General features: G+C 38.6%; 1 protein-coding gene across 1 annotated transcript; it reads right to left on the reverse strand.

Moving 5' to 3' along the window:
- Positions 1-1,117: 1,117 nt before the first annotated feature.
- slc5a5 (solute carrier family 5 member 5) lies at positions 1,118-12,879 on the reverse strand. The gene is made up of 17 exons (XM_034147593.1): positions 12,808-12,879; positions 10,640-11,042; positions 10,125-10,190; positions 9,984-10,035; positions 9,246-9,313; positions 7,580-7,734; positions 7,193-7,333; positions 6,622-6,751; positions 6,172-6,260; positions 5,981-6,093; positions 5,734-5,804; positions 5,497-5,583; positions 4,531-4,730; positions 3,522-3,619; positions 2,929-3,014; positions 2,532-2,612; positions 1,118-2,278 (listed from the first exon to the last, which is right to left on the reverse strand). The coding sequence occupies exons 2-17, from the start codon at positions 10,985-10,987 to the stop codon at positions 2,168-2,170; spliced, it is 1,896 nt and encodes a 631-aa protein (XP_034003484.1). The 5' UTR covers positions 10,988-11,042; positions 12,808-12,879; the 3' UTR covers positions 1,118-2,167.
- Positions 12,880-16,984: the final 4,105 nt, after the last annotated feature.

The following is a 16,984-nucleotide window of genomic DNA, read 5'->3' on the forward strand; positions in this document are numbered from 1 at the left end:
CTGGCACTTCCCGGTGTTCAGCGTCTGGACTGTGCGGTAGCGGACGAGGACTCGAACAGGGCCGCAGAGGAGTGGTGAAGAACCGGGCAGAAGACAAGCAAAGAAACATGGAGATGTTTGAGGGATTCAGGACCGATGTGCACTGAAGCACAATCCCACAACAAGAATGATAGACTTTCATTTTGGCGTACCAGTTTATTCTGAAAGAAGGAGTGTCTGGAAATGTTATGCTTACTTTTGTATAGTGAGAATGGGTGAAAGATAAAGAAAATGCAATAAATTAACGTCATGCGATATGAAATGCTTTTGTAATTATTGTCGACATGTATCTGGCAGCCATAATGGATATGTTACAACCATGTGTTCTTCTGAATTTTGAAGTGACATTCAATCGTCAGCTGGTGTCAGTATAACATTACATTACATGTTACTTGTTAGACGCTTTTATCCAAAGCGACTTACATACTCAATACGGTGGGCAATCCCCACAGGAGCAATTTGGGGTGAAATGTCTTGCCCAGGGACACAACGACATGCTGACTGCAGTGGGGCTTGAACCTGTGCTCCCCTGATCCCAACACCAACGCACTAATCCACACGCCTCCATATACCAAAATATAGCCTACCCCTAAACAGCATGTTTTGATATAATCACATAGTTTATTTTACCAAGTGTAACTTTCAAAGGCCTTTAAGTGAGAACTGAATCCAATGTACTTGTATAGAGAAGTAACTAATCTAAACTCTATAACTTCTAAACATAAAAAAAAAAAATCCATAAGCAACGTGTCCATCTTTTCATCACCAAAAATATGTATTACTGTTTAGAAAGGAAATTAATAAAATAAAAATAATATAAATATATCAGTTGGAAATACACTGTCATAAGACTACATTACTCTCTACCTATTTTGACAGTAACCCCCATGTAAAAAAAAGCATTATAAAAAGTTATTCTAATCATATATCAGTGGAATGTTAATTATGCAGTAAAAACCACGACACAATTCTCAAATAATTTACATATTTAGATTAAAGTCGATAAAACAATCTTGGATTAATTGTGGCTTTACTGTCTGCAGTAAAGAAAAGAAAACAAGAACATGACAAACAGTTCAAGAGAAGGAAAGATTTAAACGACAGAAATCCGCATAAGACAGACAGGACATTGTGTCATACATCTTATACGTCTTAATACACTTCAGTATCTTTGAGTACCGGTATGCATATTCTGTTCATTCGTAAAGATGTTCTGCTAGAAACTATGTACTGGCAGAATGGAGTTATCGCATCATGCATAAATTGCCAATTGGACCAGGATTAGCTCTAAAACTATTTGTGATGTCACAAATCAGGCTCACATGCCCTCCCCTTCAAATCCGATTTCCAATGAGCGCAGAAACTTTACACTTTCAGTAAATGAATGTGAAATTGGCCTTCTTGTGACAAATGCTGCACAGTGAAACTCAAACATCAACAGGAAAGAAAACACCCTTTTGAGGTGAAAGGGACTTTAAAGATTAGTAGAAAATGTGTAGAAAATAGCTGGTATCATTGGCAGTGAGAGTCATAAAGCCAATCTGGTTTATTACTATAGAGCTGAGCTGAAGGAAACCTTTTTTTATTTACAATGTTCTGTCACAAAAACATTTTACAACAGAAGAAAGTCTTTCATGTAACCCCAGGACGTAGTAAAGAACATGCAACAGCGCCTTTGCATTATGCATAACATATTGAAAAACAATTCATCTAAACCTGAAACAATAGTTGAAATAATTGTATTGCAGACATACACAGTCTACGCCAGGCCACCTGCCACATTAACACTCATTGAAGTGCAGGTGTGCATTGCTAAAGATATGGAACATGTCACAATGAAAGTCTTGATAAAAAACCTTTCAACATTTGAGGAATTCAAATAACCCCTGGGGGAGGTGCTTTTACACCTTTTACCTTTCTTGGCTCAATAATAAAGGATTTTGTTATTCAATCCCATTTTAGGGAACATCTTTTTTATAATAATATTTTTAATTAAAAAAGCTCCAAATGTTGGGCTGACATAAGAAGTCTGAAGAGTTTAGCGTTAAATTGAATGTTGGTCAATTACTGGTATACCAAAAGCTTTAATTAGAAATGTGGAATAAAACAGTGTTAAGTTCTCCAACAACTAAACTCTATGAGGTGAAATCTTATTCCCAACATCTGTTTGTCCTTCTTCTTTTTCATATGCTTTGTGTTCATGCACTTCCCTCAGAGGCACAAGCTGTGGTGTATCTCTCTGCAAGAAAGACCAATATTCTGGATTTCAAAACAGTAAGAAACAAAAAGCTAATGGACAATAATTTACTCTGACACACACACACACACACACACACACACACACACACACACACACACACACACACACACACACACACACACACACACACACACCAATAATAATATCCTATTATATTGATTTTAACAGTTTTGGGCATAGGTGCATACGTTTTTGTTTATTTAAGTAATAATGTATTCATTCATTACTTTACCTTGCTATTGAGATTTGGCTGACGCCTATCCCAGCATCCATTGTGCAGAAGACAGGGGAACCTTCTGGACATTTTTCCAGGCTTTAAACAAACAAAACCCACATTTATTGTCAGTCCAAAATCTATTTTACAATAATTTAGGTTTAAGAGTATTGGCAGTGTTTCATTTTGTTCTCCAAACTACAACACATATATAATACTTTGGATGAGGATGAAAAGCATAGAGAAAATGTTAACCCAACAGGTAAAAGCCCCGTGTTACCTTTCAACAAATAAAATAAAAATCATATATCATAAAGAAAGTCTTCTGTATTCTTACATTTCTACATTATATAGGTGCATCTACACAAATAAAACTAATGGAACCAAAGTGATAAGCAAATGTTCTGGTACTTACTCTGCGCTCTGATGGGACATCTACTTGCTTTTTTTTCAGATCCCACCATAACAAACCTTCTTTAATAGTATTCCTCTTTGTTGGTCCTGTGTTTAAAGAAAAACAACAATGTAATACAATTCACAAATTGCTTTACAAGTTAAAATATTTACAGTTGCTACAAAAATAAGGAAAATTAAGAGAAATAGGTTTATATGAAGCAGCTGAAAGAAATACCACACAAATAAACTGCAAATATAGCAGGTGATAAAGCAGACGGATTTAAAACGAATAAAATGCTAAATATTTGGAAATGCATTTAAAATACTAAAATGATGATACTTAGAAAAGCAATTTTAAATATGTAATGACAATACAATTAACATTGTTATGTAATCCAATTTTAAAGCACAAACAAAAGAGAGTTTAATTGAATCTTTCTCTAATACGGTATCACAAAAAGGTGGAGCTTTGATAAAACAGCAACTTTTCTTGGGTGGCATTGAAGGTAAATCTGATACTATATTATGATAATGTGTAATTTATCAAAACAGTCATTCTGGATCATGTGTCATCGTGTGTCAGCAGTTTTTACTTTTGTCTTTATTTCATACCTGTTGCATAGCTCACTATCAGCCCAGCTAGCACGACTGAACTCGTCGCCATGGCACCGAAGTAGAGGTAGGACATAGAGTAGAAGTTAAGCAGGCCCCTAGTTTTTAAAAAGAAAAAGGACTGAGTAAAAATTAGTTTACATGCATCTAGTACTATGACCGGGCTTTTTATTTACTGCGCTACACCCAATCAAACATTAAAGGTAGGTAATTCACTTCAGAAACACTTTTTGTTATATTCCATGGAATGCTCTTAACATCCCGATAGCAATGAATACATTAAATGCCTTGACAATAAATACATTAAAAAAAATTCATCTGTGGAAGCCGTGGTGCTGTAAAAAGCACGACCAATCATCTGAGCCGGCCCAGCTAAAATAACTGGATGGCCTACCTGCCTGTCAGCCTTCCATCTGTGCACAAACTTATCTCGTGCCCTCATTGGTCATGTGTGCGTTCGTGTGTGTTGGGAGGAGGGGATCTGTAAGGAAGTCTGAAGGAAGGGGCAGATTTTTTCCGGTTGTGTACTATCAAATTCTAGCGCACTCGAGCTGGTTTCTCCATTCTTACCTACCCTACCTTTAAGGAATGTATTTATTCATACATTTGTATTTTTATTACGTTTTGTACAAAACATTTTAATAATTCCCGCTGCAAAAAATTATTTGCTTCCTGACTGTATTTAGAAGTTGTTTGAAATGAGAAAGCGTAAGTACTGTATGAATATTGGAGAAAACTCACATTACAAAAATAGAATGATGAGGGAGATACACAAAGTGCATCTTGACACACTGGAATTTGCTGTGCTACACACTATATGCTGAGAGTCTGTCTAAACAATAGGGAGACACAAAATGACTCTGAAAAGCGTCTAAAATTACGAAACATGATAGGGTCAATACTACTACTTCTACTACTGTTACTTATATTGCTATCTCCATCTTTAGACAATGTAAACCCCATGGGAAAAACAGTTGTGTTTCAGTGCAGGCCTGTTGGACTCACTGACCCTGGGTCATCGGGGTGAAGCGGGGTGGAGATGGAGAGTTGGTCCTGGTGAGTGCTGCTGTTCAGGGTGACGTTGAGTTCACACTCGCCTGTGTAGCTGGGCAGGACCCCCATGGTCTCCTCACTGGGTGGGTAAAGAGTTGAACCAACAGCCAGCCACAGAGAGACACAGTATCCAACAAAGATTCCTGAGAACGCTCCCTGAAAGAACAAGTATGACTTTTAACAGAAGAGGGGGTACTTCTATTAAAAAGTGATCTCACATCACTTTGGTAAAAAAGAAAAACACACCCAATGTAAAATCATTCAACTCAGTAAACCGTATGGCAGTAAAGCATGAGATAAGACAATCTTTTACTGGTGACAGCAGCTAAAGGTGAAAACTTAAGATTTAACAAGGGATATTGAACATCAAACGCTTCCTTGATAGATTGAGGCACTGCTCAGCTTTCTCATGCAATGTCTATATGACAAAAATGTGCCAGAAGTGTTTTTTTAATAAAACAGAAGTTGTGCAGTAATAACACAAAGTGAAGGAATTTATGTAACTGTTTCGCTTTTTTAATAATGAATACGCTTCCCTCTGGCCACTGTTGCATTCATTTTTTTTTAAGGAATCCCAGTTTGTAACTTATATTTGTGGCTCTACCAGGTGCAACAAGGTAGTGATATTGTAGTTACAACTTGGCAAAGCGGTATGAGGCAGCATCTTGTTAAGGTCGATTTGAAGCTGTTGCTCTGACATTTCTTTAAATGTTCTGTTATATTGTGCACACATCTTTCTGTCTGAGAAAAAAGATAACCAACCTTACACACCTTTTAGGACATCTGTCTAAAGTTAATCTAAAGCCAAGGGCTTTAACCACACATTTAAGATGTGTTAATTTGTACATCGATTTGTTTCTTCTAAATAACAGACTCAGAAGAACTACTAAGTGCACACTAAAGGAAAAATCAAGCAACTTACCAGCCTGTTTGTTGCTGGGAAAAACATTCCCAAAATGAATACACCCAGTAATGGACCGCTGACCACCCCCATTACTGTGAACGATCCCTGTACAGAGAAGATGAAAAGAGTTCTAGACTTTATTACAGAGCACAAAGTAAATCGTATACTCTGTAGAATCGTATAGAACCATTGTTCAGTTCCTGATAAAGTCATGTATAGGTCATCATGAGATAAAGTCATCTTTAGATAGTTTACCTGAAGAACTCCCAAGTCCAGGAGGGAGGAGAGAGCAGCTACCGTGATACAACCGACTCCGTACAGAAGAGCTTAGAGAGAAGATAGTAATTATACAACAACCAAAAATGGTATTATCTAATACGTGGTCAATGTGAAATATGAATTGTGATGAAATAATGAAAAAATAAGACTTGTATCCAAAAAAATGCCAGCAAATGGATAGAAAGTCAATTAGGGGAATGTTTTTCGGTGAGTTTAGTCTTACACAGTCCTCTGGAAATGAGTATCAATTTCTTCTGGGTCATGTGGACCAGACGAGGTCGCAGCAGATCCTCCATTGTTACTGCAGCCATTGCATTGATACTTGTGGAAGCCGTGCTGTAAAAAGGCATGTGACTAGTTATCCCACATCAGCATCAACATACTAATTACTTGTTTAGATTGAAGATTGAATACCTCAGAGTCCCGCTGTATGCACAGGCAAGGAAAAGACCTGGAAATCCAGGGTGATTTTTGAATATGTCCAGCACGAAGTACGGCATGTACTTTATCAGATGAGAGATAAAGAGAAACAGGGAAAAATGAATTTCTGTCTCAGAACATTTTTATTATTTCCAGTCATTTCATTATATATGATCAAATTCATACTGTAAATGAAATAATGTCTCACTGTCTTGAGGCGTTAACAAGATCATCTTTACATCCTGTTTGCACATTTATAAAATACACCTCAGCTTTCACCGCTGTTTGATCTGAATTCAAGCATCGGTGTGGTGAACAGCCAAAGTAAACATTTTACATTTTAGAGGTACAGATTCTCTTTGAACAACTTTAAAGACCAGGTATTAATTGTACGCTAAACAGCATCATGCTTTGGTCAGGCATCAATATGAGTGTCTTGAGTACCAGATCAGGGGCAGAGATCCTCCCAGACTTCAGTGGATCACAGTTAATGTAATAGGCAAACATGACGATGCCGCAGGTGGCTGCACTGCTCACAATGAGGCACAGACCCACTTGGTTCACAAACAGCGCCCTGCAATCAAAAAGCAAATTTCATTACCAGACTTCTATTATTTACTCACTTGTGTGGACTTTAGATTTGGCCTGATGATATTTCTGTTGTAAAATATATTTTAAGGTCTGTGCTAAAACCTGAAGGGCTATTGCATCTTTTCATGTAATTTGGGCGATTCTTTAATAAACATTTCAGAAAATGTCAGAGTAACAATATCTGATCATATTAAAGGTTCCATGTCATGGCCATTTCTACTGATCATAATTCCATTGTTGAGGTATACTAGAATAGATTTATATTGTGCAATTTTCCAAACTCACATTGGTTTCTCATACAGCATCTATAGTATGTGTATTCACTCTCTGTCCTAAACGTTGTTTTTCTTTATCTCTAAACTCAAAGTTCAATCCTGAACAATACATAGTTCTTTATCTGAATGATAGACAGGTCCTAACTCACCACTGGGCATCTTTTTCTGATCTGCAGGAGATGTAGCGCTGGACTTGAGCTTGGTTCACCCCGTACATGGACAGCCAAACCATTGAACCCCCCACCGACAGGCTCCAAAAGGAATAGCGCTGTCGCGGGTCAACGCTGAAACTGATAGAACATAAGATTGCTTTTGGTCAGGTCAAGAAACTGAATATGGATGGAACAATACTAGTGGTATCAAGTATGATTTTTCAGCCTGAAGAAATCTTAAATTGATGCATCATAATGTAAAGGTAGTTGAGACTACTGCAAAAAAGGTCCTATTATTATAATAAGGTTTAATGGTGTAAGCATCTTATTTGTGGCACATATCTGTTATAAAATAGATGGGAAAATAAATATAAATGTTTTTACTCATCAAAATTCATGCGGGATCCATTTTTAGCGATCTCCAGCACCACTGAAGGACCACCAACCAGAACTGTGCCATGGATGAAAATGGCTACAAAGCCGGCCAACATGACAATAATCTGGAACACATCAGTCCAGATCACAGCTTTCATGCCCCCCTGTTACAGACAGAGGGAAAAGACAGACAGGAAAACACACCACAACACAAAAACAAATATGAGTGATACACAGCCTCCAGAGGCCTGTACTACGAAGCTGGTTCAACCTAACCTGGATATGTTTGAGTTAGCCGGTTGGCCCAATCCAAAACATACGCGCTCTGGCTAAACTGTACTACGACGCTGGTTATCAAGTGGATCGCTCAAGCCAGCCGTGTCCTATCTAGTTAGGTGCGCGTTCACATGAAAGGGGTGGTATTTGGAGCATTCGACCAATCTCAAACACGGACAAGCGTACTGACAGCGCAGCGTCATACTTCCTGAATGAAAAGTGAACTTTAATATTAGTCAAATATGAAGAAGTTAAACTTTAAACATCCATGACTTAAACACTTTATCCAGGATAAAAGCCACATAGCTGCACCTGCAAGGTGAATACAGCTGGTAAAAGAAAAAGTGTTTGAATGCGTACATTAACAGGTTTATGAAATCACTGGCCCGTCCAAGACACGAGTGGATCTGACTTTAATTAGGAGAATTTGACTCGAGTGTTTCATCAACTTAATGTGTTGCTTAAAATAATACTTCTGCATACAGTATGTGACACTGTGAGTGTTGCACGGCCAGATACGGCTCAAGAAGCTGACTCAAATAAGGAAATATATGATACATTATGATGTGATATGATATGAATGATAATGGGACACATCGACGTCTGCACTCACAGTGCCGCGGACTGTACTTAATGTTACTCTGATCCGGTTACTTATGTCGTGGCAGATATTTAAGTAAGCTTTCTTAACGCTAATATTATAATAGTCAGATTGCTCGGAAGATGGGAGGGGATATTCTATTAATTTTCACGTTCACACAGTCAGTTGATTTTGGCCGGCCGTCTTTCCTGCAACGGCAGTTTTTCTGTATTTCCACCTAACCTGCTCCGGAGCAGGTTTGCCGCTCAGCATAAGTTACCATGGAAATCTAGCCTGCTAAAAAGAGAACCAGCGTCGTAGGACCGGAAAGCCCGAGATTTCCCTGAAGTTAGCCGGCTAAGCGAAAATCCAGCTTCGTAGTACAGGCCTCTGGTGTCTTTCCTCTGACTCTGGGTATATAAATGAAGTAAAATGCATTTATTTTTAATTGACGCGAATGAATGCCATATGCACATTGGTCAAAGTTACTTCCTGAAACTAATTACATAAAAGAGGAGGAAAGAGTTAATCATGCCTGCAGGTGTAGAGAATACATATTTAAAAGCAAATATAGTATGCCTTAAAGCCTTATCAATTTTACATTTTCATCTGGTGCCTGAATTATGTGTTTTCCATTGTATGAATAAAGACATTTCCACCATAGATTAATGTATACAAATTCATCATTATGCAGGAAATTAAATGTTTGGAGGACCCTTGGACCCTGGCTTAGTTTTCCCACAAAATGTACATAAAATGTCCACATTTGGTCTTGACAGAAACCAGTCCTGATCAGATGGAAAACAGATATTTCCTTACCATTGTTGTGTACAGGGTGCAAATGATCCCAGTAGAAAACAGAGACACCCACGGATTGAGTCCAGCAGCTAAAAATAACAAAACAACAATGGCAACGTTTTAATGTGGAATATCACTTCAATTTACCAGCTTTTTTGAAGCCTATAGTATAGAAAATGACTATCACTAACAGTGTTTGAACAGCCTTCACTCTGATAACTGAATATTTTTTATCAAATATTTCAAAATGTGTGAATTTGAAAGTTCTTTAAAAAAACTGTTTTTAAAATTTGAAACCAATATGCTCAACATTTGGATGAACATATAAAAAGGTTCAAACTTTGGTGTGGTTGTTGATTAGCAATTACACTAGGACATTAGTCATTTCGATGAGCAAACTTATCGTCACCTCATTGATGTATGGCACTTGCATCAAATATTTCTGTGAAACTGGAGCTTCACATCCTGAGTGGTGTGACATTATCAACTGTTACCTCGTTTATTTATTAGTATTATTTATAATGGCATCAAAATATACTTAAAATACCAAAAGTAAATGTATCCATTTAGCCGAAGGGCCCATTTCAGTATAATGTGTATGACATTACTTGATTATAACCAGTGATCAAAACGTATTAGTTGATGTAGCGGTTTATTTTACCACAGGTTTACATGTCAAGGTGTACGTTTTTTTGTGTAATTTAATTGTACAAATCCCATTAATGCATACAGACAGGGGCATCAGGTGATCTCTCCTACCTTGGTTGAGGATCAAAGCGGGTGCATAGATGACAATCCCTGTGTAAAGCAGCTGGGAAAAAGGAGACATAATGACATAAGCAAACACTGTGACACAGTTTGACAGGTTATGCTTGGTTAAAACACAGCAAACTTTCTTACCGTCGCCACCAGAAACTGGACACTCCCTAACAGCTGCATCCCTCGACCAAATCTCATCTTCAGATACTTTGAAAGACAGACAGCTGGAGTTACAACACAACAGAGTATCTTCCCTCATCCTTCCTCACCTCTTATATTCATCCCACATATCAGACCCGCAGGTGCATTTCAACATTGTGACAGAAATCCTGACCCTCTTTCTTCACGATGGTTTGTTAGAAATAGTTTGAAGTTTATTAAAAACGTATATAATACTTAATATTATGGTGCTCATTATTTTAAAAACCTAATATAGAAATGTTTTATCCCAAATAATTCCCTTTAGGCGCCTGCTTTTTATATTGCTTGGTCCAAAAACCTTGAAATACTAACACCAAAAATAAATATAATATTTCTTAATAAAAAACTATTAAAATCTTTACATCTTTGCAAACAGGTCACATTAACTATTTTGATCTTGGTCTACATGTTGTCCCTGTGCATTTAATGACAATGAATGGGGTAATAAGGGGAACCTGATTGGTGCTGGTGATGCCCAGTCGAAAGAAAACTGGCAAAAAGAGGTAAGCTGTCAGCACGGAGTTGATGCTCTGTCCGAGGCACATGTAGAGGAATTTAAAGCCATAGCGAGAAGCCTCTGCGGGAACACCCAGAACCTGGACTGCTGACATAAAACTGGCACAGAGCGACAGACCGACGGGCACTGCCGGCATGCTCCGACCCCCCGTGAAGAAGTCATCAGCAGTGGCTTCCCCTGACCCCTTCTCCAGGGCCTGAAAGAGTCCGATGCCCATAGAGACGGACAACATGGCAGCGAAGACTGCGTAGTCAGCCAGGACGAAGCCTGCAGATTGTTCTTCCATTATTTTACTTTGATTCCCTCTGCCTTACTGTAGTGGATCCAGATGTTTGGTCGATCTGTCAGAGTGAATTAGAGGCAATTCAACTGTGAGCAGCAGGAGGATATCATAAACACATTGTTATGTAATGTTTGCACACATTTCTAAGAGCTAAAACAGGTGAAATGCTCATACAAAAGGTAACTGTATTGCCTAACATAATCGGATTACTGATCATTGTTTTGTTAAATGGGGATTACTAGCAGGATTATAATGTTAAAAAAACATTTTAAATTGAAGAACAATATGTTACAACAACACAGTCTTACAATGCAAATGCTTACAGATTAAAGCACCTAACCAGTCTCAAAACACCAAGTGAAACCATAGCTAGTCTTCCAGTCCATCGCCCTGGCCTATAGTTCAAAGCATGCTTTCACTGCCTGCCTGGACATTTAGCCAACTTAAACTAACATGAAGCAGTTTCTTATTTGCTAAACAAAGATATTTGCTATTTTAAACTGTAGGATGTGGTCATGTGTTTTTTTTATTGTTATATGTAATATGTTTCATTGTAATGACAGGCAGTTTTTCTTAAAAACAGAACAAAGAGGACACATTCTTGACAACAAATAAGCGTACATTATTCTTTTGTCTTGCATTATAATATTAACCCTCCTGTTGTCTTCGGGTCAAATCTGACCGATTTACTACTTTCATCAATCATAACTTTTTTGTTTTACATTCGATTGGATTAAGGCTTTATGATATCCTTCACAGTAGACATTTGAACATATAAAATTGCTGACCACTACTTTCATTGAATTTTGGATGATTTAGTCAACTTTGTTTGGTGTTCCCGGTCAAAAATGACCGCCATAAAGAAAAGGAATTAGTAACCATCCGGATCAGATAAAACACACACACAAACACCCACACACACACACACACATACTCTAGATGTGTTCCCCCCCCTTATGTGCCCAATCCCCCCATGTGAATCACACCTGGCACACACAAACACACACACACACACACACACACACACACACACACACACACACACACACACACACACACACACACACACACACACACACACACACACACACACACACACACACACACACACACACACACACACACGCACACACCGCTCTTATGTGCCCATCCCCCCACATGGATCACATCTGGCACACGCATACATGTTCAGTGTCTATTCTTTGTATATTTACTGCAGTTTTTCATGTATACCAGTAGTCTGATACAATATTTACAGTTTGAAAGGGTGTTAAATGAAATTTGGTGATGATTAATGGTTTTTGTGTTAATGTAATAGCAGTTACAGGACCGGTCAAATTTGACAGCGAACACCAAAGTAAGGGGAGGGGGGGGGAAACGAAGACAATAGGAGGTTAAGAAAGTCACTTTATTGATATTTCTTTCTTTTGTTATTATTTGCATTGCAGTTGATATTGAGGTGACCCAAAAGTAACAGAAGGTAATAAGGTAAGATTATTTGTATAGTGTAACATTTAGATTAGTTTACTGATTACAGTTTTTTCAGGTAATAAGTCATTGTAATGGAATAATACATTTTAAAAGTTACCCTCTCAAACCTGTATTTAAAAAAACTCTATAAATGAGTCAGATTCAGAGTTAATTATTTCAGCTAAAATACTGGAAAGTTTCAGAAAGTAAAAAATAAAATAAAAAAAGAGTTGCAGGAATAGGTAAGACAGTTTGTAGTGGCAATCTCATTATGAAAGTTAGGCTGCCTGCTTTACAAGATAAATACAGCTTGTTGTCAAATCACAAAGTTTATTTAAAATGTCAAGACTCACCAGCAGTGCTGCATTCAGTCCTTCTGGAATCTGTGGACAGTCTTCCTCACTCCTCAGCTGCTGCTTGCTTGCACACTAAGCACCTTCTGTCGTGCGCACTCCGCGAAAGTTCACGTGTATTCCAACCCCCCCCCCCCCCTCTCCCCCTCTATGACAGTGCGTGTGTTTGAGTGTGTGCGTGCGTGCGTGTCAATGAAAACATGGTGAATTTTGTGTGGTTATGAACTATCGGGAATTAGAACAACGGAGTGGGGAAGATTGGCGAAAAAAAGGGAATTTCTTATTTAATTTTTTTGTTTGATTGCATGGAGTCTGCCATGGAGTACACTATTGATCTGCTGTTAATTGATCAATCATGCCATACCAACATTTTTAGGATAAATACATGCATTCATTGTTTGATAAAATGTTACAAACATTGATTTTTTTGTTCAGAATTTGTTTAATTAGCTTTAAAACTTTGTATTTGTTTTTGTATTTATTTATTTTAATTCGGTTTATTCATTACTAAATCTAGTTATTTATTTGACCATTTATGCATCATTTACCCTTTGCCTTTCTGGCCCTATTATTTTTTATGAATATATCTGGTTGTATATATTGCTCATCTTCCATAAAAGAAAAAAATGTATTTGAATTTGTGTTTTATTTGAGTTTGATGCATACACATACTGTACTGTATGATGATTGTTGAAAAGGCACTTTTACCAAGGCCAGCACGACCAGTTGGTAGAGGCTCATAAAAACAAAACTGTGTGGTCAGTAAAAAAAATTAAAATGGTTATTTGTGTCCTATTTGATAAAAAAATGCAAAGAAATAATTTGTCCATAGATTTCTTCTTGGTCTGGCAATTAAAGGGTTAACATATGATTATTTCTCTGCCCCTAGTTCGTTCCTCGCAGATTCTTCAGTCTCATCAGCCTCATCTTTCCATCAGTCCCAGTCAACGCATCAGCCTCCAGCACACTTTCAGTGTCTGACTCCATAGAGATATTGTCCTGATGCTGTACAAGGGTGATGCCCCATGGTGATGCCCCATGATAAAAAAATGACCCCTGTAGAGTCTGAGTGCCACTGACCTCTACATGTCACTTGTTAGTTGCTTTTACCTTAAAGCGACTTACATACACTCAACTGTGGACAATCCTCACAGGAGCTATTTGGGGTGAAGCCCAGGGACACAACGACATGCTGACTGCAGTGGAGATTGAACCAGTGCCCCCCTGATCCGAAGATCAACGCACGATCAGCCACAGCCTCCCTAGCCAAATTATGTCTGTCATTAATGTTACATCACCCCTTATAACAATTTTCTTTCCTTTATTTATTCTCTTTTCTCTTCTCTTGACTGAATTAAAAAGTCCAGTCTTTAAGTAATATTTGAAGTCCTTTTCCTGCACCTTTTTAAGGCTATGTTTGCAATATGTATTCAAAGGTCACTTATTTAAATAAATCAATATCTGAGGTTAGTAAACAGATACTGCCTTTATCTAGAGAGCCAATGACACCCATGAAGAATTGATCCTCCTGCAAATCTTTTAGCTGTATTGATAACATTGCCATGTGTTTTCAAATTGAAAATAAGGCACTATCAGCCCAGAACATTATACAAAATATATATATATTTTAAAAGGGACCCGTAAGGCTTAATCAATGTTATAGATCTTTATATAATATCAATATTATAATAAACTTCAACCAAAGTCAATTTCAGGAGTGCTGTTTAACATAGTTTACGTTCAATTTAAACTATTTTAGTCTTATATCGACTCAACCTTTTTAAATAATTTACTTTAAAGGGGACCTATCATGCAAAATGCACTTTTGTACGTCTTTTATACATGAATATGTGTCCCCGGTGTTCCAGGGAACTCACCAAGTGTCAGAAAACACAACCCTCTCTATTTTCCTCCATACCCAAATCTCTAAAAAAGGGGCTGCAACGGATCTGATACAGACTGATCCAGATTTGAACACTTCTATGTCGTCACAGAAGTGGCGCTACGGCTATTGGGCCAACTCTCCACCTATCAGGGGAATGTGGGGTTGGGCCACGGCCGGCCATTGCCGCTCGAAAGCGCTGGAGATGCTGTAGTACATATGCCAGGCCTGTAAGTGGCGCTGTAGTCTGCCACAAAAGCAGCGAAGAAGACTTCCCGCCCATAGTTACCATCGTTACCCTTCTGTTTATTCTCCGCTGTGGCTTTTTTTCTCCCTCCCCGAGGCAAGCATTTGCTCCCGCTGCTTTAATTCAATGCAATCCCTCCCCGTCGAGGCAAGCACTGTAATTCTCTCCGGTTAGTCCACCAGCAGATGACAAACACCCACCTCTCCGCCTCTTCCAAGGAACTAGGGGACCGTGCGGCAGAGTTTCAGTTTCAGTTTCTTTCGCCGGTCAAGATGTCCGTTAAAGTTTAAATCTTCCGGACAAAATTAGAAAAGTGCCGGTCAAAGGTCTTCTTTGTTATTTATTGAGCTTTAAAACAAATGAATAACGACTCTATATAATAATATAATAAAACACGGAGGACGGAGATCTATTTTTCTCCCCCTCTTGACTTGATCAGAGCACGGCTCCCCTCTCCTGCAGGGGGGCGTGGTCAGCTGCAGCTCACAAAATCAGCCCCGTAGACAGCAAACAGCACATAGAGCGAAATGAGGCATGGCTAAAATGTGTTTGGTATTTTGAAAACAGAAACGTATAAATATACCTTATAATATAGGTATGGCCCTACAATATATAATTTAAATATAGCATGATAGGTCCACTTTAAACAAGATGATGCCAGTTGTCTCTACTGTGACATGTTTCCATGCTTTAGTGTTTAAAAACTATTTTAATTGTCTTATTCTGCCTGTGCTGCAGCACTCCTTTCACCCTCTGTCTCAAACCAGAGCCCAGCTCTGTTGTGATTGGTGAACCACTAAGAGATGTCCCTGTTATGTACACTGTGTTGGAGCGTTAACCAATAGAAGCGTGAGTGTTATGTAGTGATGCCATATCTCACAAAGGTAAACAAAGGACTTCAATGGAGGCGTTTCAGGCACGGTCCCCTCGTTCCTTGGAAGAGGCGGAGAGGTGGGTGTTTGTCATCTGCTGGTGGACTAACCGGAGAGAATTACAGTGCTTGCCTCGACGGGGAGGGATTGCATTGAATTAAAGCAGCGGGAGCAAACGCTTGCCTCGGGGAGGGAGAAAAAAAGCCACAGCGGAGAATAAACAGAAGGGTAACCATGGTAACTATGGGCGGGAAGTCTTCTTCGCTGCTTTTGTGGCAGACTACAGCGCCACTTACAGGCCTGGCATATGTACTACAGCGTCTCCAGCGCTTTCGAGCCGTCCGTGGCCCCACCCCACATTCCCTTGATAGGTGGAGAGTTGGCCCAATAGCCGTAGCGCCACTTCTGTGACGTCATTGAAGTGTTCAAATCTGGATCAGTCTGTATCAGATCCGTTGCAGCCCCTTTTTTAGAGATTTGGGTATGGAGGAAAATAGAGAGGGTTGTGTTTTCTGACACTTGGTGAGTTCCCTGGAACACCGGGGACACATATTCATGTATAAAAGACGTACAAAAGTGCATTTTGCATGATAGGTCCCCTTTAACTGTTTGAGTTTTCTTTGATTTTGGAGCTGAATGCTGGTCATTGGAGAAATGAGAAGTGGCTTTAACCCTGCAGGAGAAGTTTGAAAGGTTTATAGATGTTGGGTTTGATGTATGATAAGGAAACACCAAAAAGTGAATAAAAGGTAAACATTTCAATACATTTGGGACAAAATGTAAGTGTAAAATGGATATTAAAAAACGTTATAGAGTAAAAAGGGGAAATAAACTATATACATTTTCAGATGTGTGCAGTTAAGCTCAAATGGTTTTGTAAAATCTACAACAGGAAACTGCTGAAACCCTCACAGACTGAGGGAAACCACAGTTGTCAGCCTGTTCTCTTTTCCTGTACTCTCATACGTCAATTTCTGCTCTGCCTTTGCTTTCTTCAGAATTACGTTTAATAAAAGTCTTCCCCTATGAGAGTAGTCATTGACTGTACTCTTGCATATCAGAAATCGTGAAAGTTTAATAACCACTGCTCAAATAATGTTGAATTGATTTGCAGTGCTGATAACGTCCCACAACCTAAAAGTATATAATGGATGAAAGGCATGCTGTTTATTTGAA

Source organism: Trematomus bernacchii, unplaced genomic scaffold (assembly GCF_902827165.1).
Source record: "Trematomus bernacchii unplaced genomic scaffold, fTreBer1.1, whole genome shotgun sequence".
NCBI lineage: Eukaryota > Metazoa > Chordata > Actinopteri > Perciformes > Nototheniidae > Trematomus > Trematomus bernacchii.

Coding starts and splice junctions, on each gene's coding strand:
- slc5a5 (XM_034147593.1), bottom strand. CDS start 10,987: ATGGAAGAACAATCTGCAGGCTTCGTCCTGGCTGACTACGCAGTCTTC. Junction 3,015..3,521: donor GATAGTGAGCTATGCAACAG/GTATGAAATAAA, acceptor CTTTAAACACAG/GACCAACAAAGAGGAATACT. Junction 2,279..2,531: donor AGCCAAATCTCAATAGCAAG/GTAAAGTAATGA, acceptor TCTTTCTTGCAG/AGAGATACACCACAGCTTGT.